Genomic DNA, 27,017 nt, shown 5'->3' with positions numbered 1-27,017 from the left:
TGCGCCACCAGGGAAGCCTGCAAATGTCTTTTTAATATTTATTTTATTTTTGGCTGTGCCAGGTCTTAGTTGTGGCATACAGGATCCTCTGCTGTGGCGTGCAGGCTTCTCTAGTTGTGGCATGTGGGCTCTGTAGTTGTGGTGTGTGAGCTCTGTAGTTGTGGCACATGGGCTCTCTAGTTGTGGCCCGAGTGCTCATTAGTTGAGGGTGCGTGGGCTTAGTTGCCCCGTGGCATGTGGGATCTTAGTTCCCTGACCAGAGATCAAACCCGCGTCCCCTGCATTGGAAGGCATATTCTTAACCACTGGACCACCAGGGAAGTCCCTGAATCAGCATTTATTGAGCACCACCTGTTTGCTGACACTGTGCAGAGCCCAGGATTAAAAGAACGAATTCCACATGACCTCAAGAAGCTCACTGTAGAGTAGGAAAACAGACATGGAAGCATACTCACCCACAGGCACTGTGACAGCTGGTGCTTTACAAGTAGAAATGAGTTTCCAACCCAGTCTGCAGATAATGGGGGTCTCCAGGAAGAGGTGGCTGAGTCGGAAGGTCAACCAGGAGGCCAGGGGTGAGGGGAGGTTGTCTCAGTCAGGGGAAGGAGCACAGGAGAGGGTGCAGGTGGGACAGAGGCCAGAGGGCCCATTGGGGAAAGGCCAGTGGTTCAGTTGCCTGAAGCCTGGAGGTCACAGCTGGGCACAGAACCAGGACTAGGGTGAGACAAGTGAGGCAGTTGACTTGTATACAAAGTTGAAGGCCAAAAACTCAGTAGTCAATACAATGTTTTAATGCAAGACATGAAACACATGTTCCGGGAGAGAAAACTGAATATCGTAAGAATGTCAGTCTTTCCAAAAGTAGTGCAAGGAAATTCATGATGAACAAAATATCAAGTTGTTTTTTTTAAAAAATTAATTAATTAATTAATTTATTTTTGGCTGTGTTGGGTCTTCATTTCTGTGCGAGGGCTTTCTCTAGTTGCGGCGAATGGGGGCCACTCTTCATCGCGGTGCGTGGGCCTCTATCGTGGCCTCTCCTGTTGCGGAGCACAGGCTCCAGACGCGCAGGCTCAGTAGTTGTGGCTCACGGGCCCAGTTGCTCCGCGGCATGTGGGATCTTCCCAGACCAGGGCTCGAACCCGTGTCCCCTGCATTGGCAGGCGGATTCTCAACCATTGCACCACCAGGGAAGCCCCAAATATCAAGTTTTAAATGAACACAGGATCAATAATAGTGTTGTGTAAGCCATAGTGGAGCCTGAGGCCAAAGAAATATCAGTAATTCTCATCCTGTGGGTTTTTAAAATTCGATTTTGTGTTCATTGTGTATTTTTCATGTTAATGAATAAATACTGCACTGAAATACTACTCATCTTGATCACTCAGTTTCTGGTGCCCCTTAGATCTTGTTCCTGAGACAAATGCCTCGCTCACCTCACCTTAGTCCCCTTCTCTGCAGCAGGAAGTGGGCTTTCATTGGTGGGCTGCAGCACTGGGGGTTCACCCTGCCGGGTAGGAGAAGTCATTGAAATCTTTTACTTATTAGAATGTGTTTGTATCTGTTGATAAAACAAACTGATGTGGCAGGAATTCCCTGGCAGTCCAGTGGTTAGGACTCCACGCTTTCATTGCCGAGGGTGTGGGTTCAATCCCTGGTCAGGGAACTAAGATCCTGCAAGCTGCGTGGCGCAGCCAAAAAAACAAACAAAACCGATGTGGCTACACATAAGGGGCAAGACTGGCGTCAGGGAGGCCAATTCAGAATTGCTGCCGTAATCTAGGCAGGATGACGAAGCTCGAGGAAGAAGGAAGCTGTGGGGAAAGTAGGGGAGCGATTCCAAAGACTCCCAAGGGCCAGGCTGTGGGAAGCCCCTGCCGTGGGAGCTGAGGGGGACGGTCGGGTCTAAGACTGTGTCCGGCCCTGGGCTGGGAGGGCCGGTTGCTGTGTCTTGTTTACGAAGGTATGAAAGATGGCGGTTCAGAGCGGAGGAAGAAGCTGAATTCAGTTTGTGACGCCTGGAATTTGAAGATCTATAGGACACCAAAGGGAGCTGCCTGGAGCCCAGGAGGAAAGAGGCTCGCGCAGAGACCCTGATTTGGGCGCTGTCAGGGGACAGTCGTCCCCGGGAGGTGGAACCAAAACCAGAGAGGGTACCCCAAGCAGAGGGGCAGGAGGTGGGGCTATGTACAGAAGGGAGTTGAGGCCAAGGGGGGCCCTATTCTTCCAAAAGAAGACAGCAGCAGACAGGAATTATCGTAATTGTCACACGATACTCCATTCATTGAATGGACATTTCCTAAGCATCTTTTATGCACCAGGCACTGTCTGGGCACTTAAGAGGCACTAAGCCATCCTGGCAGCAAGCTCCGCCCCCCAGAGCCTACATTCTGGCTTACTCTTCTGTGTTAGTTACACAGGTACGCTTACCTTTAGTCTCAAATTGGTGTGGACCAAGGGGTAGCCCCTTCCTTTGGGAATCCTCACTCACTTACTCTTGTCCTCTTGTTTCTTTTCTAAGCTTCCAGCTCTCCCTCTACTGGGTCCTTCCCCATAGGCTATAAGCTATGGGGAAGCTTGAGCTGCGACCACTCCCTCTCCCAGGAGTGCTTCCTACAGGGGCCCTACACTTAGCACTGCCACTTCTCCATCTGCAGCAGTGTGGCTTCTACCCCATCACACTTGCCAAAATCTCCAACATCTTTTAATACCAAATCCAGTAGACCCTCTCAGGCCTCACCTTATTTGACTTTTTTGTGGCAGTGGATACTGTTTTCTTCCTTTTTTCTTGAAACCCTTTCTTCCCTTGGCTTCCAAAACTCCCCTTTTCTAGCTTGGCTTCTGCCTCTGGGCCTTCTCCCACCCTAGATATTTCCCACCACTGGGTCTGGGTCTGCCCAGCCTTCTCCTCTCCTCACTCTGGCTGCTACGCTAGGCTGGTCCCTCATGCCATCTGTGTCTGCAGCTGTGTGACCACCTCCATAGAGCCAGCTGCCTAAAGCAGCGGTCCCCAACCTTTTTGGCACCAGGCGCTGGCTTTGTGGAAGACAGTTTTTCCACGGACGGGCGGTGCGGTGGGGAGACGGGATGGTTCAGGAGGTGATGCAAGCGACGGGCAGCGGCAGATGAAGCTTCGCTCACTCACCCGCCGCTCACCTCCTGCTGTGCGGCCCAGTTCCCAACAGGCTGCAGACCAGTATCGGTCCCCTGCGGGTTGGGGACACCTGGCCTAAAGCGATGGGTATTTCTTATGCATGTATCATGTCCAACATTGAACTCAGGAGCTTCCCCCCAGACCCGCAGCCCTGCTGGTGTCACTCCACGTACATACACACACTCAACAGATAATGGAAATAAATGATCTGTTCTCCCTCTCTATTCAAGTCACGAAGTCTGTCAATAATAACAATAGCTAATACTGAGGGCTTATTACACATCTCACTTAATACTCAGAACAACCCAAATGTCAGGTACTATTATTATACGCATTTTATAAAGAAACTGGGATGACAGAGCAGGGTCTCAATTTAAATCCTAGTTCCTAGCTATGTGACCCTAGACAAGTTAACTTATCTATGCCCCAGTTTCTATAAAATAGTGATAATTTTTTTGTAAGAGTAAATGAATTTATATATATATTATCTATAAAGAACTGGAATAGTGCTTGGAACTTCATAAGTATTATATAAGTATTAGCTATTACTGTTTTTCTATCCCAGGCTGACTCCAAAGCAAGGCACTTGACCACTAAGCTATACTGGCTTTCTCCACTGCTCCTTTTACCTAAATACTTCATTCACTCAACAAATAATTTTCACCACTACTTATGTCAGGCAATGCTTGAGGTGCCAGGAATATAGCAAAGAACAAAGTCTGTGTTCTCGTGGCTGGGGAAGGAGCAAACAGACAGTAAATAGACAAGAAAAATGCCAGGTAGTGTAAGTACCTGCAGAGGACTCAGTTAGGGTGATGTGGTAGGGAGCCTCTGGGTGGCACTTTTCATTGGAGGGTTGGGGAAAGGCCTCTTAAGAGGTGATATAAACTGAGATCTGAATGACAAGCCAGCCACGCCAGTATTTCTGTAACTCATCCCTGTCACTTGATCATGCACCGCTCTCTCCAACCTCTTCCCCAAGCTTGCTCTGTGCCAAACTGCTTGCAAACACGGGGGTCTTATTCCACCATGCCTTGGCTTATGCTGTTCTTTCTGTCCCCCGTCACCCAGTAAGTGTCCCCTTGGTCCCCATCCCAGAGTTCAAAATGAGAACCTCCTCAGGGTGCTCTCCACAGATCATCAGAAAGCAGGGTGCAGACCAGAGAGCTGGCCCCAGCTTCCTCCCTGATCAGAGAGCCCCAGTGGGTAGCTGTGAGTTTCCTATTCACTCAGTCACAGGAGCCTTCTAGGAAGAATTGCAAAATAACTTGATTGCTCACAGAATCCCCACCAGCTCTTGTTAAAATACAAAATCCTGGGCCCAATGCCACACCTCTTTAATTAGAAACTCCAGAGGTGATTCTGAACATTAGTTCAGTTAGGGAAATATCATAACAGCTAAAGGTATCTTGGTTTTGTACCAGGCACCAGGTGCCCATGATGTAAACATCCTACCTGGGCAGGCTCAAAACTGAAGAAAGCGCTCTAGGTTAAGTTTGACACCAATTAAGTTTTGCCACAGTGACCCATCTGAATAATTGGCAAAAACACAACGCAAAGGCAATTTTCTGTGCTTCCGCCAACAAGGGAACCTTCCTTTGACTCTTTTGATTGACTCCTAGACCATCTGGTGACATTGATTTAGCAGCCATTTTTAAATAGATGCTTTAGTCCCAAATAACAAAGGGGGAACTTTTGAGGGGTCAAAGGCCCTGCAATGTGGTTGGCCTGACCAAGTTCTTCTCCCCACCCCGCAGCTGTAACATCCAGTGACCACCAGGGTGTTTCCCACTGGTAAAATTACCTAGTGCATGAGGTTTCTTGAGATTAAATATTATGTTTGTGCGCTGCTCACAGTAAACCTCACAAACATACGCGACTGTCTATATCAGCAGCTCTCAGAAGGCAGCGTCAGGCACGTGGCCCGGGGGGAGTCACCGGCAGACAGGGGGACTTTCTGGCTCCTGGTTCGTTAGCGGGCGGGACGAAAGTGGGCCCTCAACGCGGTGGACCCTGAATTCCCGACGGTCTCGGGCTAATTAGAAAACGGAGCAAACTCTTATCTTTCTTGCCTCCAGGAGGCTCTGCGTGGAGTGCGGGCCGGGGTCGCGCGTGAAGCCGCCCAGGAAACTCAAGACCGCCACAGTCGACAAGACCCGAACACACTGGGTAGCCGCAAACCACCGCTACCCACCGCCCGGGAATTAGGAACACGCGGCGCCAAAAATGTCCGTCCCAAGGCGCAGGCGCCGCGAGCGCGGGCTGTGGATGGGCACTCCGGGAACCGCGCGCCCACGGCCCAATCAGCGCTGGCCTTGCACAAAGCGAGTCCCGCCCCCAGGCCGCCGCCACGAATCCCCTCCCCCCTTCTCTGGCCTCCTCTGCCCGCCCACTCCTGCCCGTGCCCCGCCCCACGCCGTTCTCAGGTAGAGGCTCGCGATTGGCTTATGGGAGGGACGCGAACTCTGGTTGGTCGTGGCGGAGTCACGAGGGCGCCGTCGTCGCCTTTCCAGAGGCGATTACTGGGCAGGCTCAGTCTTTCGCCTCAGTCTCGAGCTCTAGCTGGCAGCCAAACGTACGAGCTCTGCGATCAGCGGCCGCCATCGACGTTGCTTCGTTTCCTCTGGGCTCATCTGCGCCACTCGCTCGCCACACACTCCGCAGTCATAGCAGCTATCATGGTAAAGCTTGCAAAGGTAAGAGGCCTTGCCCGCGCGAGCACGGACGTCAAGGCCTGTTTTCCGAGGAGCGCGCGCGCGGCGCCGCCAGGAGGAGGGCCTGCGCGCCATCCCGGGCGCCTTCGAGGGCGCCATAGTGCGGGAAGTCTCGCGCGATTAGCTGGGAGGTCTCGCGGTTTTTGGCTGTGTGGTAGCGACGTGAAGAGCTTCGGCAGGTGCCGCGGATGGTGGATGCGGCGGGGAAGGACTTGGGGGCTGAGCGCGGGAAGGGGGCGCTGGGCCCCGCACGGATGAGGCCAAACTCCTGCGACGGGTCCGAGCGGAGCCCCGCCTCCTGACGCACGTGCCCCGGCTCGCGGCCCGCCACGTGGGCCGCGCCGCGTGGGTCCTGGTGCCTGCTGAGGGCCCTGGGGCGGAGAGCGGCGGCCCACGGGGTCTCAGCTCCGGGCGGGCGGGCGGACGGCAGGTGGGCTCCGGAAGGAGGCCCTGCCGCGTGTTTTTTGCGCCGGGCTGCGCGCACATGGTGGCCTGCGACTTACCCCCACGTGGCCCTGCCGGGGATGAAAGGGGCGGGGTTGATAACCTGGGAAAGGAAAACTTAATGGAAGACTAAAGGTTAAGACGTGGATTTTTTTTTTATTTTTAAGACTGCCTTAATTAAAATTCAGACGAGGGTGGTGGGATTGGGTAGCACAACTTACCCCAAAGGCTTTTGTAAGGTGGTTTTCCCCGGGTGAAGGGCCGTGGATTGTTAGCTGTTACAGTGGTCCGATTGTAGGCTCTATTGAAAAATTGTGCCGCGATGCAAGGTTCGATTCTGGATGGATGTATAGTTTTTAAAATGGGTGTGCTTAAAGGAGGCAGCAAGAAGAGAGGGACCGTTTTCTTGAAGTTGCGTTTTTATCCTAAGGTTGGTTTTTGAAGAACTTGACAGGAAATATGTGGGAAGTTGAGAATTCACCTGTGTTAACATTGGTATGAAGAGTAGTTTTTATGTGAATTGTACTTAACAGTATGAAGAGCGGGTTCTGAGGGAGATGACTGCAGTTTTACTCTGAAGAATGGCCTGAAATGTGGGAGGTGTAATGTGTAATGTGTCCGTTTTAGGCCGGTAAAAATCAAGGTGACCCCAAGAAAATGGCTCCTCCCCCAAAGGAGGTAGAAGAAGATAGTGAAGATGAGGAAATGTCAGAAGATGAAGAGGATGATAGCAGTGGAGAAGAGGTAATTGTATATAGTTTAACGCAGAATTGTGTTAAACTACAAAATGGAGAGTTAAAAGCACGTGATATTGGATGTCTGAAAATACTGGCAAAAAATAGGATTATATTCATTCATATATGACCTGTTGTAATGATCCAGCGTTTCACAAAGTTTTTATTGACCTGTCAAGATACCATAAGAGTAAGTGTTTGAATGAACTTGAGAGGAAAGGTGTGGAGTTTTCATGTGCCCTCTGCAGGGCTTGGTGTGATATAATGCAATAATACATTATTAGTTTTCCACTTTGAACACATTAGCCCCACGTACCAGCTGGAGAAACAGCCTGGACAGTTAACTGTCCTGCGAGTGGCAGCTCTGAGCATTGTATTTAGGTCTGAGGTTAGCCTTAACAGATTCTTCTGGTCTCTAGGTAGGATTAATTGGTCTCTGTTATCCTATATGGGCTTGATAATACTAAACACTGTTATAATGTGTGGATTGAGCGTTGCCACCTCCCATTGTGTTAGCACTTAATTAGCACTCCCAGCTACTGTTGGCTCGCTGTAAAGACAACTAATTGCTGTATTTGCTCATATTTCTTATTTAGAATTTAATAAAGATTTTATTTTGACACACATAACCTGATAAAACCAATAGGCAACAAAATGTGGTTTTGAGTGTGACTTAAATGTAGATAAATGACAGTTTTTTATCAAGCTAATGTGTTCACTCTTTGTATTAATTTTGCAACGATTGACTGTACAGCTTGACTATTTGATGTTCATTTTCTCTTTGGTCCTAAGAATGAGCATTCAGTGAACTTTATTCCTCCACCCACTGAGAGTCCCAAATAACTTAATAATACTTAACAGGTAGTCCTTTCTATGTGTAAGGCTTTTAATTACATACATCAACTCAATCCGTAAAGCAATGTATAAGGTTGAGTTATTTTCAGATGGGAAAACTATTGAGGCTTAAGATTAAGTTTTAAAACTTTGCCGAAGCCCACGCAGTGGCATCCAGACAGTCTATTTTCAGAGTCCGTGTTAGGGTGTGCTGCAGGATGAGGACTGTGGCTTCAGGTGTACAGAAGGACATGTTACTTGACCCTGTAGCTTAACTTGCTAACCTCTAGTGCATGTGGTCTTCAACTAGAGGCAGTGCTAGAATTTAGCATTCATTTATGGGACCAAGGCTCTCTGAGTTTGGAAACAGGCCTATGTTGGTTTTTATTTATTCTTAAGGTTGTTATTCCTCAGAAAAAAGGCAAAAAGGCTACCACAACTCCAGCAAAGAAGATGATGGTTTCCCCAACAAAAAAGGTTGCAGTTGCCACACCGGCAAAGAAAGCAGTTGTCACCCCTGGCAAAAAGACAGCCGCTACGCCAGCCAAGAAGACGGTTACACCTGCCAAAGCAGTAGCAACACCTGGCAAAAAGGGAGCCACACCAGGCAAAGCATTGGTAGCAACCCCTGGTAAGAAGGGAGCAGCCGCTCCAGCCAAGGGAGCAAAGAACGGCAAGAATGCCAAGAAGGAAGACAGTGATGAGGAAGATGAAGACGACAGTGAAGAGGAGGATGAGGATGATGAAGAGGAGGAGGAGGATGAATTCGAGCCAGCGGTGATGAAAGCAGCTGCTGCTCCTGCCTCAGATGATGAGGATGACGAGGACGAAGATGACGATGAAGACGACGAGGAGGAGGATGAGGACGACGAGGATGGTAAGGCATTGTATTGGGAGTCCTTGGGCTTCTGTTTGCAAGATACATTAGGGGCGAGGTGTGGGTGGTAATGCGATACTCCTGACGAATCATCCCAGGGATTCTCTGGGCTGGTTGTGGTGCACTAGTGGTGCCTGTGTGGTACCCATGCATGATTGCCTGCTCCTGAGTAACATGCTTCAAACAGCTCATCCTGTATTTTTCACAGTGTAGAATTTTGCTTCCAAGTGATTTGTTAATTCTTCCTATAGCAACTAACTAAGCACACTGGCATGGACAAGATTACATTTATTTTCCTTTGGCTTTTCCTAGGACTAGGAATAGAACTGGGATAATTCTGAGTTTTTGACTAGGTGGCTTCTCTTTCAGACTCTGAAGAAGAAGCTACGGAGACTGCACCAGCCAAAGGAAAGAAAGCTCCAGCAAAAGCTGCTCCTGTGAAGGCAAAGAGCACTGCTGAAGATGAAGATGAAGAGGATGACGATGAGGATGAGGAGGATGACGAGGAGGAGGAGGATGAAGACGAGGAGGAGGAAGAGGATGACGAGGAGGAGGAGGAAGAGGAGGAGGAGGAGGAGGAAGGTAATCAAGTTAGATTCTGAAGTACATTGGCATGAGTTTTGTTTAAAGGAGATGCTTGGGTATGTGTGGCTACTTGTGGATGACATAGATTGTTTGCAATCTTGACCAGAACTTGTCAAAGAAGCACCTGGAAAACGAAAGAAGGAAATGACCAAACAAAAAGCAGCTCCTGAAGCCAAGAAACAGAAGGTGGAAGGTAACTTAGAGAATTGGGAGGTTGGGAAATAACGTAATAGCACAAGTGATGAACAACAAAGGGACTTAATACTGAAACCTGATGTTATATTGCAATGTGCTGATGTGCTATGTACAGAAATAATTTGACTAATAGTCAAATATACTGGAAAATAGACTAATTTGAGTAAATTTTTTGTACAGCCACAGAACCAACTACATCTTTCAATCTTTTTGTTGGAAACCTGAACTTCAGTAAATCTGCTCCTGAATTGAAAACGGGTATCAGTGACCTTTTTGCTAAAAATGATCTTGCAGTTGTTGATGTCAGAATTGGTGTGTCTAGGTAAGTATGGGGGAGCTACGCCGTAGTTCTGCATGATACTCGTGGGTCTGCTAATGCTTTTTCCTTCCCCTTTTAGAACCTTAGCCCATTATCCTTAAATGTGAGTATGTTAAAGTCTTCAAAGATTAGACATTAATGAATTAAATCATTAGACTATCAAATTGTAAAACCCCCAAATTGAAATTTCCCTAGTCTTCCTTAACTTTTGATATAGCATGGTCTAGTTTCTAATAATGAGATTTGATGCTTATCCTAGAAGTATCTGTTAGACCTGAGAAGCCATAATAGTGAATGCTTTTAATCAGACAGGATTTTCTTATCTTAGTGCTTAAACAGGTTTTTTTTGTCATCTGCTATCAGTTGTTAAGGCACAGCATAACTAATGAAGATCTCAGAGGTGAACTTGCATCAGGTCTTGGTACTTAGATCCTGCTCTGTAGCCTCAGCTTAAAAGAGCCTGACTCAATTTTGTTAATTGTATAGGTGCTTTTTAATCCTTGCTTGCACCATCATATTAATGTTACTGTTCGCCCAGAATATGTGTTACGTGGCTCTTGTTTGGTGGGTTTTTTTGTTTTTTGTTTTTTCCCCCCACCTGTAACTTTTTTTTTTCTATTTTTCTTTTTTTTGTCCTCTTCGCCTTAAAGGAAGTTTGGCTATGTGGATTTTGAATCTGCTGAAGACCTGGAAAAAGCCTTGGAACTCACTGGTTTAAAAGTCTTTGGTAATGAAATTAAACTAGAAAAACCAAAGGGAAAAGACAGTAAGAAAGGTATGTAAAGCTTTAGGTAATGATGATACTTGTTAATGGTTATGTATTTAATCTAATGTAGACAAGCCAGGGTAAGTAGTTTAACTTTTTTTCCTTTGGCTTCCTCATAATGTTGTGAGGATTAAATGAATTAGAATGTTAAATGTTTACAGCAGGGCCTGGCACTGCTTGCTAGACTTAATCAAAAAATAATTGGTTAGATGTACCTAAATTAATACAGAGTCCTTTCCTCACTGGACCTAGAGCAGATCCCTAACTACTCCTTTTGCATCTTTTACCCTTCTCTGTATGCACTTGTCACATTTCAAGTGTGTGTTTATGATCTTTTTATTTTTTAATTTTTTAAAATAAAAAAAATTTTTTTGGCCATGCCGTGCAGCTTGTGGGATGCTAGTTCTGCGACCAGGGATCGAAGCATGCCCCTGCAGTGGGAGCTCGGAGTCCCAACCACTGGACCACCAGGGAATTCCCTACACTTTTTTTTTTTATGATCATTTTAACTGAAAAATACTGAACATCTCCTCTCTATATACTACATAATATTTAGCTGTATTTTAAATATTCAGTGCATAGTTTGTTGTCAGCTGTGACAGCAATTTGTTTTGCCACTGCTATATCTCCATAATGGCAGAGTGCCTTCTACATTGTAGAATCTCTTTTTTTTAAATTTTTAACCTTTTTTTTTTTATTTCTTTGGCTGTGCTGTGTGGCACACAGGATCTTAGTTCCCTGACCAGGGATCCAACCCGTGCCCCCTACATTGGGAGCGCAGAGTCTTAACCACTGGACGGCCAGGGAAGTCCCTCAAAATTATTTCTTAAACAGAACTTTTACATTGGTCAGTCTTTGGTGATCTTTGGGGGGAAAATGGTCTTTTAAGCCATCCAGTTCATTTTTGTGTTTTTGTTTTTTAATCTAGATCGAGATGCGAGAACACTTTTGGCTAAAAATCTTCCTTATAAAGTTACTCAGGAAGAATTAAAAGAAGTGTTTGAAGATGCTGTGGAGATCAGATTAGTCAGCAAGGATGGGAAGAGTAAAGGGTATGTTTCGTGTTTACTGCAGTGTTTCGTTAAAATCAATGAACTTTACTAATTTATAAAAGAAATGCTGATTTAATGTTCCTGTGTTCGTGATTTTGGGCAAATTAATTATTCTGTAACCTACGTCAGTCACCCATCTGTACAGTGGGGATGATGTACTTTAAGTGATAAAATAGAGTGATTTTGTTATAAGATAAGCTAATGTATAAAATACTATGTATGTGCCTAGCTTACAGTAAATGTTTTGGAAATAATTAATTATTGTAGTGAGGTGGACTTACTGTGAACAAATTTCCTAGAAGTGTTTGGCAAACTTTCTGTAGTGGGAGGAAAGTTTAAATTGAAAAGTGGAAGATGGCAGAAACCTTGAACATTTCAATTACTATAAAACAAAGGGCATTTTTATTGTACTCATCTGAAATACGGGCATATTGCTGAGATTAAAAACATTTGTGTAAGAGAATTAATATGGTTTTAAAAATCAAGTGAGTTCTTAACGTTTTTACCTTTTGTAGGATTGCTTATATTGAATTTAAGACAGAAGCTGATGCAGAGAAAACCTTGGAAGAAAAGCAGGGAACAGAGATAGATGGGCGATCCATTTCCTTGTACTATACCGGAGAGAAAGGTCAAAGTCAAGACTATAGAGGTGGAAAGAATAGCACTTGGAGTGGTAAGAATTTATAGGCTTCCTACAGGGTTCTGGAATTGATGGAGGGAAAAGAAATCCTTTGCATCTTTGTAATTTATAAAGTTGACTGATAAATTGGATATAGATGTAGATCAGCAAGTTATACCTGTATTTGTAATGGAGTGTCTTGAATGAGAGCTATATGAAATCTTTGTACTAGAACACAGATAAATCTAGCTTCCTTTGCACGTTTTATACTGTAAAGGACTTAGATCGTGTGCATTTAAAAATTAGAATATGCTAGGAAGACACAGGGCTGCAAGTCAGCTTACATCTGAACAGTAGGAGTGGAAGGAAGCAGCATGTAACAGTACATAGTAGGTACTTGATACGTTGAATACCAGGTAGGGTTCCACTTGTATCAACATTGGTGTGTTAACTCTCCCAAGCTCAGAAATTCTTTAAGAACAATGTATAGCTGTGACTGTAGTTGGGAACTACTGCTTCAGTCTTAATTTGACATGTCTTTATTTGTAGGTGAATCAAAAACCCTGGTTTTAAGCAACCTCTCCTATAGTGCAACGGAAGAAACTCTTCAGGAAGTATTTGAGAAGGCAACGTTTATCAAAGTGCCCCAGAACCAGAATGGCAAATCTAAAGGGTAAAATAATTAGTATCTTTATGTTGTCAGTTACAGGCTTTTAAGAGTATCTTGTGGAGGTAAAATCATGTTCTCCTGGCCATTAGTAGAAGCTGCACCGTTTAAGTGTTTGAAGAAAAAGGCTTGGTGGCATCAGAGGAGCTGTGCGCTTGGTAACTTACTCTAAATGTTGACTCTTTATCCTCAGGTATGCATTTATAGAATTTGCGTCATTTGAAGATGCTAAAGAAGCTTTAAATTCATGTAATAAAAGGGAAATTGAGGGCAGAGCCATCAGGCTGGAGTTGCAAGGACCCAGGGGATCACCTAATGCAAGAAGCCGTAAGTTACTTCATTAACAAGATGTTGTGGTTGCGTCCTCAGATCTAGAACGTTTCCGTTGCTGCTGAGTAAATGATACTGGATATGATGACTGATTATCTGAGAAATAACTGATGAAATCTCAAGAAAAGTCCTCTAGATAGTCAAGTTCTGATCCAGCTAAGTCCACACTGAGCAGCATATTTGCCAGGGGTTTACTGTCTTATATGGTGTTTGTAGCTGCCTGGTTTAGAACTACTTTCACTTGCTTGGGTTGCTGCTTCTCCTGTTTTCCATAAAAGATTCTCAACTGCTCTGGTGATCAGTGTAAACTTGACATGGCATTTGGTCTAAGCCCTTTGCTTTAAACGTTAGTTGACCAAGTTGCTTTTACCTGCTTTTCCTCAGACACTCAAAGTGAAAGGCTACCTTTTGCTAAGATGAGCATTCTTAGCCAGTAGTCAGATACTAGACTGCAACATGCAAGTCCAGCATGTTGTTATGAATTGTGACTTTAATAAAAAGTACAATTTTTATTTTTTCTTTCCCAGAGCCATCCAAAACTCTGTTTGTCAAAGGTCTGTCTGAGGATACTACAGAAGAGACATTAAAGGAGTCGTTTGACGGCTCTATTCGTGCAAGGATAGTCACTGACCGGGAGACTGGATCCTCCAAGGGGTAAGTAAGATGCAGGGGACGTGTGGCGTCCACCAGGTGGAGAGCTCCCACCTAAGACGTCTTCTCATTGAGCTCCTTTCTGTCGATCGGTGACAGTTTAGGATTCGCACGAGAAGAAGAGACAATTCACAGAGCTAGCATTGTTGCCTTCTGTCTTCACAGAGGTATATTCAGCTGTTTTGTGGGACATTCTGTTTCAGTTTTCCATAGGGAACTGCCCTCACCTGGGTCTTTTCCCAGTTAAGTATCACCATCCAACATGTGAGAGTAACTTGGCATTTGTTCCATGTGTTGGCTTTATAATGAGCAATTTCGTTTGGTGTTTTTAGGTTTGGTTTTGTAGACTTCAACAGTGAGGAAGAGGCCAAAGCTGCCAAGGAGGCCATGGAAGATGGTGAAATTGATGGAAACAAAGTTACTTTGGATTGGGCCAAGCCTAAGGGTGAAGGTGGCTTCGGTGGCCGAGGAGGAGGCAGAGGTGGCTTCGGTGGCAGAGGTGGTGGCAGAGGTGGCAGAGGTGGATTTGGTGGCAGAGGCCGGGGAGGCTTTGGAGGTAAGGAGCATGGTGGCCTACCCAACTGTGTACACTGGATAGCACGTGGCTGTGCACTTCGGAACCTGAGCCTGCAGGTCCAGGTTCCTGCATCAGTCCTCACGTCCTCACTCATCTTGCTGGGGAGGGGATAACTGGCAGCTTTGCAGCCACTCTTCAATGATGGCTTGCCTTCCTGCAGGGAGAGGAGGCTTCCGAGGAGGCAGAGGAGGAGGAGGAGACCACAAGCCACAAGGAAAGAAGACGAAATTTGAATAGTTTCTTCTATGCCTGTCTTTCCCTCTTCCATTTGAAAGAAAGGACTCTGAGGTTTTTACTCTGTTACCTGCTCAATGACGGAGCCTTCTTGAGGACATTCCAAGACAGTATACAGCCCTGTGGTCTACTTGGAAATCCGTATAGATAACATTTCAAGGGAGATAACCCTGTTGGTGTTGACTGGATATTCGTAAAAACTTTTTAAAGAGATGAGTGATAGAGCTAACCCTTATCTGTAAGTTTTGAATTTATATTGTTTCCTCCCATGTACAAAACCATTTTTTTCCTACGGAGTTTTTTGGTTTTGGTTTTTTGTTTTTGTTTTTGTTTTTTTTGCGTTGGTGGGTTATAAAGAAAAGCAGAATGTTTTATCATGATTTTTGCTTTAGCAACTTTGGGACAAATTAAAAGTCCTAAACTCTGGTGCCAGACTTGTACTTCCTGTCCTAGAGTGTTTCTCCTGGAATATCACTGAGAGTGGAGCATGGCAAATCAGTTGTGCCACTCCAGATCTCCTCCACCCCCTGTGAAAATGCTTATGCTTTGGTTTCAAGTATCCCAGCCATAAGTTTTGGTGAAATGGCTGGTGAGGTGACCAACTTTCTGCAGCCCTGTGTATGTCACGTGAAAGGCTCATTGGAAATCCGCTGTGGCCTTATCCCACTTAGAAACAGGCATGAGGGGTTAGGTGTCCTGAAAAAGTGCTTTGGAAAGAGGGCCAGGAGCACTTTGGTCCGGCCTCCTATAGATACACATGCGAGAGCAATGACTGATGAGTATAATTCCTGCTGGATGAATGGGCCACAATGGAGGCTTTGGGACTGTGAGGCTGGAGAGGAAACTACCAGTCTAGCCAACGGACCTAATATCTTTTGTAATTCCCCCAGCACCCTCGGGTTAAACCAACAAGAAAGGCCTTTGGTTTAGCACCAAAGGTGAGAATGCAGACATTCTGGCTTATTAAGCATTCCCTGCCCACCCCCCACTTCCAATTGAAGGTCACATGAAAGGCCTAGGTCAAGCGATTAACATGATATATTTAGTTGAAAAATGATGCGCAAGATGGTACAGAATGTGCCAACTCAAGAGTATGGTACTGGTAGACTAGAGGGCAAACTAAAGGATTTGAATTAGTTTTGTCCTGGTTATGAGCTGCTGGCAGGATGAGGGAATCTAAACCTTGTGCGTATCATGCACCACTCACCAAGTCAAGTCCGTTGTAAGTACTAAAGGCACAGACCAGGACAGATAACCTGGTTTGAAGGGGTGGAAGATTGGAAGTTTGGGTGCTGCTGGGAAGAAAAATCAAGCCAGCAGAGGGACATCCTCTGGTCAGGCAAACCTAAAAACTAAATTGAACCATTGGAGAGCCTACTGTATAGCTCAGGGAACTCTACTCAGTGCTCTGTGGTGACCTAAATGGGAAGGAAATCCAAAAAAGGGGGGATGTATGTATACGTATAGCTGATTCACTTTGCTGTACAGTAGAAACTAACAACATTGTAAAGCAACTATACTCTGATAAAAATTAAAAAAATAATAAAATGAACCCTTGGCAGCCTATATTTTTCTAGAATTAAAAGTTTAATTAGTTGGAGCCCATTAGGGCTACTCATGAGTTAAAGTGTGTTATGTCTTAAAGCAAGGCTGAGTAGAGTTTTAGCTGAGCAAGTGAAAAGTTATGTCATTAATGGCAGCTCAGTCTGTCCCAAACTGGAATTTGAAGAAGGGGCCTGTGAGATTGGTCTTTGGGTCTGCAGGGCCTTCTTCATTACGCTGCAGCTGTTTTCTGGGTTTAAACCTGAAAGCCTAGTAGACTCTTTGGCCATCCAGGAACATGAATTAGCATTTGCCAGCTTGGCAGAGCCAGTGCTTATTCAGTACCTTGTATTAACTTTTAAGACCCTGTGGTAGTGGGGTGTTGGTGGGTTCCCTTTGGCAGGGGGCACTGAACCTGACCCTGCTAGCAGCGCAGTTGCAGGAGTTCTTGCCTCCTAGGGTAGGGCCTGCATTGAGATAAAAGTCTGAACCCACCTTGCAAACCCACTGGCAGCTAATGGTGCTGATACTGTACCCATAGTGTGCCAGGCTTTTATCTCAGCCTTTCTGTAACTTGCTGTGGGGCAAGACAAGAGCAGAAAAACAGGATTCTTTCTTCCGAACTGCTGTTTTTCTTTCAAGTGAAGGAAACAGTCCAGCCCTGTGTATTACTAGTTATTCCAGCCAGGGGTATTATGCTGACTTCCAGTGGAAAGAAGATGAGGATGGAGGGTGGTTACCCTTTCGGATGGCAGAAGAGCTCTAGGACTTGCACGCAGGGAGTCCTGCAGACTTCTTAATCCTAGGCCTCCCTGCTTCCTCTGGTTTCTGGTTTGGATTGGGTGAGGGTTTTGCAGCCATTTTAGAAAAGCAGCTCCCTACGGCAAATGGTTGTCGCCACTTCCATCATTCTTCCAGCAGGTGGCAGCACATCCACAAGGATGTGGACACCTGACAGAGGCGTCAAGAAGGAAGCCGAAGATTGTTTCAGGCCAATGGGTCTTCAACTCCAAACTCAGTTTAAGTAGTGATAGGGTCTGGGACTCTGCAGGAAGTGCACTCAGCACACAGAGGTGGTGTGGAATCCCCACCAAAAAAGTGGATTCCGGTTGGGTACAAGAACTACAGTTCGTTGAATGCTTGTCCCGTGCTCTTGTCTCAGTGTTGTCCCATTTACCCATACTTGGCCCACTAATTACTTCATTGTAACTCAATCTTTGTCTGCCCTCAGCCTTAAAAAGTGCCAAAGCTTTTCTCATCCCAAAAGAGCTTGTCTCCTGAGCCTACCTCCCTGCCTAGCCGTTCCCTCTAGCCTTTATTGCCAGACTTCGAGAAGGACCACACTCCTGCCTCCCACTTTGCCTCCAGCAGTGTGGCTTCTGTCCCCACCTCAGCACTGAGTTCGTTAAGGGTGCCAGTGACCAAAGGCTGCAAATCCAGTCGTTGGTCTTCCCCTAGTTTATGGCTTCCCTGCAGCACCTGACATTCCTCCTGCCCGCCTGCAACGTCCTTTTCTCCCACAGGAAAGGGGTGGAGGGTCTGTGACAGTAGGCCGGGATGAAGAGGGATGAGAACAAATAAATCTGGAGTAGAGCCTCTCAACAGGATTTTATCCAATTAATCTATATGAGCCAGTGGCTGTTCCTCCACATCAGGTAACCCTGTCATTGGAGGAGAAAGACTCTCCTGCTGGTCCTTCTACATGGAAATGTGAAAAGAACGCTCATGTTCCTGCCAACCTCTGAGTGGAGGGTGTTGGTTTTATTTACTGTTCTGTCCCATGGGCCTAGGACAGTCCCTGACACATAGTAGGTATTCAGTAGGTAATGAATCCTGGAGAAACTCCTTCCCCCAACTGCGGGAAACCTATGGCAGCAGCAGGAGGGACTCTCTAAGGCCAGGAGTTCTTAACATACATTTTTCAAGTTCTTAACATTTTTGTGTTGGGAGTTCTTTTGGGAGTCTGGTAAAGCTTTTGAAACCTTTTCAGAGTAATGTTTTCAAATACTTTTTTTTTTTTTAAAGCATAAGGGAAATCAAGTATATTGAAAAAAGTTTTTAAAATATTAAAGTACATCATTTGTGATAGAATTGTGTATGTGTTCACTAATACATTAGGTAAGATGTATTTACATTTTTAAAATTTGTAGTTGCTTTACAATTGTACAATGAAGTGAATCAGCTATATGTATACATATATCCCCTCCCTCTTGGACCTCCCCCTCCACAAGATGTATTTACATTTAAAATACAGTTAGGGAGTTTGGTTCTGGTAATGATGGATTGGCTTATAACAGACTAACCCTCCTGTTGATAATTATAAACTCGACAAAATATAAGAATCAACTTTTGAAGGTGTTGAAGACCAAACAATACCAGTTAGAAACTGGAGCAGAGACCATCCTTGAAAGAAGGTAAGGACACGGGAGGAGATACATGTTTAACCAGCTTTCCCCTCGAGGGTACCCCACCCTGCACCCCGATTAGCATGAACTTTTGGGCATAGAGTTTAAGCAGAAAGGGAGTCTTACTAAACTGAGAAGTCAGGTTGGAGTTTGAGTCTGGAAACTTTCCTGAAGATGAGGGAGACAGAGGAGAAAGCCATAAAATATGCATACTAGTTGCCTTCAAATTCTTGGCTGAATCCTAAATTGATAAGCAGGGCAAGAGTCTCATGAGCACAGGGGAAAACAATGGAAAGGTGAAATAGCTGGCTACAGATTCCAGCAAATACCTGGTGCTGGAGAGAAGTTTGGAGTTCAAGTTCTGCCCAGTTAGAGGTGTTTGATAAACACCAAGCTTTTCTTTGAAACTCGGAAGAATCATACTTTAGAAGTAACAGCACGCTCCAGGCCCGTGGATTAAGCCCTAGGACTGAGAGCAAAATGCAAAACTAAAATAGACTCACCCTAACACAACCTAAAGCCTGAAACTAAGCCCCCACGTAATCAATGGGGGAATGTGTTGGGAATTTAATTGCCTACTAGAACAAAATCCAACAGTGTTCAGGGGAAGGTAACAATCTAGACTGCAATATGTCATACATAATGTCCAGTAAGAAAAAGGTAACTAACTATACGTGCAATGAAGTATGAAAATGTCCACAATTGAGAAAAAAGCAAACAACTCATGTTGAAATTTGTAAGCAAGGACTTTATTAATCGTCGTAAATATGTTAAAGAATTTACAGGAAAAGATAAATGAAGAAATGGGGAATTTCTGGAGAGAGATGGAGACTCTAAGAACTAAATGGAAATCCTAGAACTGAAAACTATATTAAAAAATTCACTAGAAAGGCTTAACAGTAGGAGAAAGTATCAGTCAACTAGAAGATAGACCAGTAGTAATATAGAGGTCAAAACATGCTACCCCCAAATACGATATCATAGCATATTAAATATTTCAAGCTGAAGGAATTTGAGAAACAGCAGGTGCAGGAAGGACTTGCAGAGCTTCCCCTGAAGCAAGTCATAGAACCCTCATATGAGAGGTGCCCTCCTTATACCCGGAGGAAAGGATCGACCTTATCTCTGAAGACAGAGGGACACCAAGAGGGAATTTGAAGGAGCAGGCCTTGCTGTTTCCCCCAGTTTACTACACTCAGTTTATACCCTTTTTTGGGGGTTCTATCATATTTTTCCACAACTCTCCACCCTTCAAATCTAACATAAAAGTACTAAGGTTCAACCACTTCTTCAGGTCTTCATTTCCTTATGAAGGCTCCCACGTCATGTAAGACTTATATTAAATAAATTTGTATGCTTCTCTCTTTTTAATCTGTCTTTTGTTACAGGGCTCCAGCCAAGAACTTAGAAGAGTAGAGGGAAAAGATATTTTTCCTCCCCTACATGATCCAAACTGAAGCTCAAAGAGAAAAAGTTGGGAGAAAAATGAACAGAACCTCAATGACAATACCAAACTGTCCATCATGTGTAATTGAGTCCAAGAAGGAGAGGAAAGAATGAGTGGGCAGAAATAAATCTCTTAGAAAAGTAATGGCTTAAAAATACCTAAATTGATGAAAAACAACCTACAGACCCGAGAAGAAAGTCATACACACCTCAGCACATCATAACTGAATTGCTGAACAACAAAGATAAAGCCAGGCAAGAAAGACCCATTATGTGCAAAGGAACATCTGTAAGAATGATGGGGGCTTCCCTGGTGGCGCCGTGGTTGAGAGTCTTCCTGCCAATGCAGGGGACACGGGTTCGAGCCCTGGCCTGGGAAGATCCCACGTGCTGCGGAGCAGCTGGGCCCATGAGCCACAATTACTGAGCCTGTACGTCTGGAGCCTGTGCTCCGCAACAAGAGAGGCCGCGATAGAGGCCCGCACACCGCGATGAAGAGTGGCCCCTGCTTGCCACAACTAGAGAAAGCCCTCGCACAGAAACGAAGACCGAACACAGCCATAAATAAATAAATAAGCAAATACTTAAAAAAAAAAGAAAAATGATAGCTAAGTCTCATCAGGAAAATTATAAGACAATGGATGATATCTTTAAAGTGCTAAAGGAAAAATATCAATCTAGAATTCTAAATCTACAAGGTGTTCTTCAAAAATAAAGGAGAAATAAGTCATTTTCAAACAAATGAAGCCGAGAGAACTCATCACCAGTAAGTACACTTGCATTTCAAAAAATGCTAAAGAAAGGTTTTCATGCCGAAAGGGAATGATATCACATGGTAAACTGCATCTTCCAGAAGAAATAAAGAGCACCGGAAATGGTAAATAATTTACCCTTTGAGAGACTACTGTCTAAGGCAAAAAACATACACGTATATTCTGGGGTTTATAATATATGTAAAAGTAAAGTACATGACAAAAATAGCACAAACTAAGGGAAGTAGGTCAATGAAGTTACATGATTTTAAGATTCTAGTATTACACTTAAGCTAGTATAATGTTAATTTAAGGTAAACAGTGATAAGTTAAAGATGAGTATTGTAATCCCTAGAGCAAACATTAAATAAAATAATACAAGGCAATAGAGAATATGGAATATTAATTCCAAAGATGTGAAATGTTAAAAAATAACCCCAAATAAGGTAGAAGAACAAGGATTAGATGGGATACTAGAAAACAAATAGTGGAATGATAGTTTATTTAAACTCAATCATACCAGTAATTACAGTAAGTGAAGATGGACTAAACAAAAGGTAGAGATTGTCAAACTGGATGAAAAACACAAGAACTAACTCTAGGCTGTTTACAAGAGGCGCCCATTAAATACAAAGAAAAAGGTTGACAGAAAAAGATGGAAAGGGATATACCATGAAAACACCAGGCGTAAGAAATCTGTTGTGGCTATATCAACGTCAGACAAAGTAGATTTCAAAACGAGTAGAACCAAAGATAAAGAGCATCGTTTCATAATGAAAGAAAGGTCAATTTATCAGAAATGTATAGCAATCCTGAATGTATATTAATAACAGTCTTACAATATGTGAAGCAAAAATGGACAGAGCTAAAAGGAAAAATAGACAAATTTGCAAATCACAGTTGCAGATTTTAACACTTCTCACTTAGTAATAGATAAAGTAAGTAGACAAATATCAGTAGTGATGTAGAAGAATTGAACACTATTTAGCCAATTAGACCTAACAACGTGAGGATACACATTCTTTTCAAGTGCACATTGAACATTCACCAAAATATTCTAGGCCACCAAACAAAGCTCAAGAAATTTCAGACTGAAAAACATATGTAGCATATTCTCTGACATAATAGAAATAAATTAGAAATCAATAACAAGACACCTAGAAAATCCCTAAATATTCGGACATTAAGTGCACTTCTGCAAAACACTTCTGAATGGGTCAAAGTAGAAATCAAAAGAAAAATTAGATGATATTACAAAGTGAATGATAATGAAAACACATTTGGGATGAAAATAAAGCAGTGTTTAGATGGAAATTTATAACTTTAAATGCTTTAGAAAAGAAAGGAAAAAGATTTTAAATTAGTGATCTAAGTTTCCACCTTAAGGTAAAAAAGGAAGAGAAAATTAAGCTCAAAATAAGCAGAAAAAGGAAATAATAAAAATAAGAATGAAAATTATATGGGAAAATCAAGGCAAAAGTTGGTTCACTGGAAGGATGAAAAGGATTAGTGTAATTGATAGCAAGACTGATAAGAAAAAAGAAATGAAAAAACAAATAGCCAATAAATTTAACAACTTAGACAAAATGAGCAAATTCTTTGAAAACACAGCTTTCCAAGACTGACACAAAAAGAAATGGAACATCTGAATAGCTAATCCCTACATCTACTGAAGACATTGAACTCATCATTCAAAAACTTCCCACAAAGAAAATCCCAGGCCCACATGGCTTTGTGAGTAAATTCTATCAAATGTTTAAGGAAGAAACAACACCAATCTTAACCTATTTCAGAAAATATAGGAAGGAATAATTTCCAATCTGTTTTATGAGCGCTGATACCAAAGTATGAGAAGGACATTACAAGAAAAATAACCCAATATCCTTCATGAACATAAACATAAAATCCTTTTAATATTAGCAAGTTAAATGTAGAAATATATTAAAATGATAATACATCATGACCAAGTGGGGTGTATCCTTAATTCAAAGTTAAGATTTGAAAATCAATGTAATTCACCACATGATAGGATAAATGAGAATATACAATTGTCCAAATAAAAGTAAAAAGAAATTTGTCAACATTCAATAATCAACATTCATAATAAACAAAGCTTGACAAACTTTAACAAACTGATGAACATCTATGAAAAACCTACCACTAACATCATGTTACATAGTGAAATGTCGAATATTTTTTCCCTAAGATAATGAACAAGGCAAGGATGTTGCCTCTCATTATTTCTACTTAATATTGTATTGGAAGTCCAGTGCAATTAGGCAAGGAAAAGAAATAAAAAGGCATAAAGATTGGGAAGCAAGAGGGAATTCACTGGCGGTCCAGTGGTTAGGACTTGGTGCTTTCACTGCCAGGACCTGGGTTCAATCCCTGGTGGGGGAACTAAGATCCCACAAGCCGCCTGTGGCGTGGCCAAAAAAAAAAAAAAAGAAAAATACTGGGGAGCAAGAACTAAAGTTCTTTATTCACGCATGATATGATTGTCTATGTAGCAAAATAACAAGGAATCTGCCAAAATAACTACTATCACTAAAAAGCAAAATTTTTATAAAGTTTACAAGGATTTATATAACAAGGATCAACATATAAAAACCAGTTGTATTTATGTACAAAGCATTAAGCAATTGGAAAATTTTAAAAAATTTAACTGCAATTTATAATTGCATTAATAAAAACAAAATACTTAAATAAATTTAATGAAAGATGAGCAGGACATTGTGAAAAGAAATTAAATAAATAACTGGAGAGATACACCATGTTTGTGGATTGGAAGACTCAATATTGTTAAGATGTCAGTCTTCTCCACATTTATAGATTCAACCCAATCATCATAATCTCAGCAAACTTTTTTACGGAAATTGACAGCATAATTTTTTTTTTTTTTTGGCCGTGCTGCACGGCATATGGGATCTTAGTTCCCTGACCAGGGATTGAACCCGTGCCCCATGCAGTGGAATTTTGGAGTCTTAACCACTGGACCTCCGGGGAAGTCCCAACAGGATCATTTTAAAACTTATATGGAAATGCAAGGGACTAGAATAGCCAAACAGTCTTGAAAAATAAAAGAAAGCCAGAGGACTTATACTAAATAATTTCAAAATTTATTATAAAGCTACAGTAATCAAGGCACTGTGTTACTATTTTAAGGATAAATATAGAGAAAATGAGACAGACTAGAAAGTCCAGAAATAATTCCTCATATACACAGTCTGTTGATTTTTGATAAAGGTACTAAGACATTTAATGGGGAGAAGATAGCCTTTTTAACAAGTGGGGTTTAAAAAACTAGGTATTCATATTTTAAAAAATGAAGCTTGACTTTTACTTCACCCTATACACGAAAATAATTCACGATGGATCACAGGCCTAAATACAAAACCTAAAACTATAAAGCTTCTAGAAGAAAACAAAGGAGAATGTCTTTATAACTTAAGGGTAGGAAAGATTTCTTAGGGCACAAATAGTATTTACCATAAATGGGGAAAAAATGATAAATTGAACTTCATCAAAATTAAAATGTCTGCTCATCACAAGACACTTAAGAAAATGAAAAGACAAGCCATAGATTAGGAGAAAATATCCACAATATATATGTATTTCTGATAATATTCACAATACATATGTATTTCTGATACATATGTATTTCACAGTACATATGTATTTTCAAAATAATAAAGGATTAAAGATCCATAATAAAAAGACAACCCAATAAAGAGACTAAAGTCTTGAACAGACACTTTAAAAAAGAAGATACTGGTTAGGAAAAAAGCACATAAAAACATGCTCAACATGATTCGTCATCAGAGAAATACAAATTAAAACTGCAATGAGATACTACTACATACCCACCAACGTGGCTAAAGTTAAAACTACTGACAATGCCAAATGTGGTCAAGGATATAGAGCTAGAACTCATATATTGCTGGTAGAATGTAAATGGTATAGGCACACCTTGTTTCCCTTTTGTTTTTTTGGGCCATGCCACCTGGCTTGCAGGATCTCAGTTTCCCAACCAGGGATTGAACCCGGGCCACGGCAGTGAAAGCCCGGAATCCTAACCACTAGGCCACCAGGGAACTCCCTAGGCACACCTTATTTTACTGTGCTTTGACTTGTGCTTTGCAGATATTGCATCTTTTATAAATTGAAGTTTTGTGGCAACCTGTGTCAAGCAAGTCTATTCACGTCATTTTTCCAACAGCATTTGCTTACTTCGTGTCTCTGTGTCATATTCTTGAAATATTTCAAACTGTTCAATGGTAATTCTAGCAATATTTCAAACTTTCTCATGATTATTATTTTTGTGGTGGTGATCTGTGATCAGTGATCTTTGCCTTTTTTATTTTTTTGGCCACACCGTGAGGCATGCGGGATCTTAGTTCCCCAACCAGAGATGGAACCCGAGCCCCCTACAGCGGAAGCGAGGCGTCCTAACCACTGCACCACCAGGGAATTTCCTGTGATCAGTGATCTTTGATGTTACTACTGTAATTGTTTTGAGGCACAACGAACCACACCCACATAGGACTGCAAACTTAATCAATAAACGTGTGTGTTCTGGCTGCTCTCCCTACCGGCTGTTCCTCCATCTCTCTCCCTCTCCTTGGGCCTCCCTATTCCCTGAGACACAATATTGAAATTAGGACAATTAATAACCCTATAATGACTTCAAAGTGTTCAAGTGAAAGGAAGAGTCACATGTCCCTTAATTTAAATCAAAAGCTAGAAATGATTAAGCTCAGCGAGAAAGGCACATCGAAAGCTGAGACAGGCTGAAAGGTAGGCCTCTGGTACCAGTTAAACAAGTTGTAAATGTAGAAGAAAAGTTCTTGAAGGAAATTAAAAGTGCTACTCATTAACACATGAATAATAAGAAAGTGAAACAGCCTTATTGCTGATGTGGAGAAAGTTTCAGTGGTCTGGATAGAAGACGAAACCAGCCACAACGTTCCCTTAAGCCAAAGCCTAATCCAGATCAAGGCCCCAACTCTCTTCAATTCTATGAAGGCTGAGGGAGGTGAGGTAGCTGCAAAAGAAAAGTATGAAGCTAGCAGAGGTTGGTTCATGAGGTTTAAGGAATGATGCCCTCTCCATAACATAGAAATGCAAGGTGAAGCAGCAAGTGCGGATATAGAAGCTGCATCAAGTTATCCAGAAGATCTAGCCACGATAATGAATGAAGGTGGCTATGCTAAACAATAGATTTTCAATGTAGACAAAACAGCTTTTTTAAAAAAAAATAAAATTTTATTTTTTATTTATTTTTTTGGCCATGCCACATGGCTTGCGGGATCTTAGTTCCCGGACCAGGGATTGAACCTGCGCCCTCGGCAGTGAAAGCATGGAGTCCTAACCACTGGACCACCAGGGAATTCCCAAAACAGCTTTATATTGGAAGAAGATGCCATCTACGACTTTCAAAGCTAGAGGGGAGAAGTCAATGCCTGACTTCAAAGCTTCAGAGGGCAGGCTGACTCTCTTGTTAGGGGCTAAAGCAGCTGGTGACTTTAAGTTGAAGCCAACGGTCATTTACCATTCCAAAAATCCTAGGACCCTTCAGCATTGTGCTAAAACTACTCTGCCCGTGCTCTATAAATGGAATGACAAAGTCTGGATAACAGCACATCTCTTTACAACATGGTTTACTGAATATTTTAAGCCCACTGTTAAAAACGACTGCTCAGAAAAAAAGATTCCTTTCAAAATATTACTGCTCACTGACAATGCACCTGGTCACCAAGAGCTCTGATGGAGATGTACAACGAGATTCACGTTGTTCTCATGCCTGCTAACAGCATCTATTCTGTAGCACACGGATGAAGGAGTAATTTCGACTTCTGAGTTTTATTATTTAAGAAATACATTTCGTAAGCTATAGCTGCCATAGATAGTGATTCCTCTGATGGATCTGGGCAAAGTACAGTTGACCCTTGAACAATGCACGGATTAGGGGTTCCAACCCTCCTCGCAGTTGAAAATCTGTGTTCCAATATCTCAGTACTTCAGTGGAGGAAGTAACTGCAGATGCGGTGGAAATAGCAAGAGAAGTAGAATTAGAAGTGGGGCCTGAAGATGTGACTGAGTTGCTGCAATCTAATGATA

The 27,017-nt window shown here is 42.9% G+C and overlaps 1 protein-coding gene and 3 non-coding genes across 5 annotated transcripts; all 4 read left to right on the top strand.

The window, feature by feature from the left end:
- Positions 1 to 5,686: 5,686 nt before the first annotated feature.
- NCL (nucleolin) lies at positions 5,687 to 15,192 on the top strand. 2 transcript variants are annotated; one of them, XM_007184714.2, is made up of 14 exons: positions 5,687 to 5,850; positions 6,940 to 7,056; positions 8,280 to 8,757; positions 9,127 to 9,339; positions 9,449 to 9,535; positions 9,718 to 9,859; positions 10,507 to 10,631; positions 11,551 to 11,674; positions 12,190 to 12,347; positions 12,843 to 12,966; positions 13,154 to 13,287; positions 13,818 to 13,944; positions 14,274 to 14,497; positions 14,679 to 15,192. In XM_007184714.2, exons 1-14 carry the CDS (start codon positions 5,833 to 5,835, stop codon positions 14,753 to 14,755), a joined length of 2,148 nt encoding a protein of 715 aa, XP_007184776.2. In that variant the 5' UTR covers positions 5,687 to 5,832; the 3' UTR covers positions 14,756 to 15,192. The 2 variants fall into 2 exon arrangements, with proteins under 2 accessions (XP_007184776.2, XP_057406753.1); XM_057550770.1 differs by lacking the exon at positions 5,687 to 5,850 and adding an exon at positions 6,659 to 6,742.
- On the top strand, positions 9,574 to 9,643 carry LOC114238227 (small nucleolar RNA SNORD82). Its single transcript, XR_003623649.1, has one exon. It is a non-coding gene; the product is annotated as a small nucleolar RNA SNORD82 (small nucleolar RNA).
- On the top strand, positions 13,367 to 13,446 carry LOC114238228 (small nucleolar RNA SNORD20). The gene has a single exon (XR_003623650.1). It is a non-coding gene; the product is annotated as a small nucleolar RNA SNORD20 (small nucleolar RNA).
- LOC114238224 (small nucleolar RNA SNORA75) lies at positions 14,003 to 14,136 on the top strand. Its single transcript, XR_003623648.1, has one exon. It is a non-coding gene; the product is annotated as a small nucleolar RNA SNORA75 (small nucleolar RNA).
- Positions 15,193 to 27,017: the final 11,825 nt, after the last annotated feature.

Source organism: Balaenoptera acutorostrata, chromosome 8 (genome assembly GCF_949987535.1).
Source record: "Balaenoptera acutorostrata chromosome 8, mBalAcu1.1, whole genome shotgun sequence".
NCBI classification, from domain to species: domain Eukaryota; kingdom Metazoa; phylum Chordata; class Mammalia; order Artiodactyla; family Balaenopteridae; genus Balaenoptera; species Balaenoptera acutorostrata.
The sequence above is the reverse complement of the archived record's forward strand: the minus strand, read 5'-3'. Positions and strand labels throughout refer to the sequence as shown.

Coding starts and splice junctions, on each gene's coding strand:
- NCL (XM_057550770.1), top strand. CDS start 6,674: ATGGGTGTGCTTAAAGGAGGCAGCAAGAAGAGAGGGACCGTTTTCTTG. Junction 11,675..12,189: donor AAGGATGGGAAGAGTAAAGG/GTATGTTTCGTG, acceptor TACCTTTTGTAG/GATTGCTTATATTGAATTTA. Junction 12,348..12,842: donor AAAGAATAGCACTTGGAGTG/GTAAGAATTTAT, acceptor CTTTATTTGTAG/GTGAATCAAAAACCCTGGTT.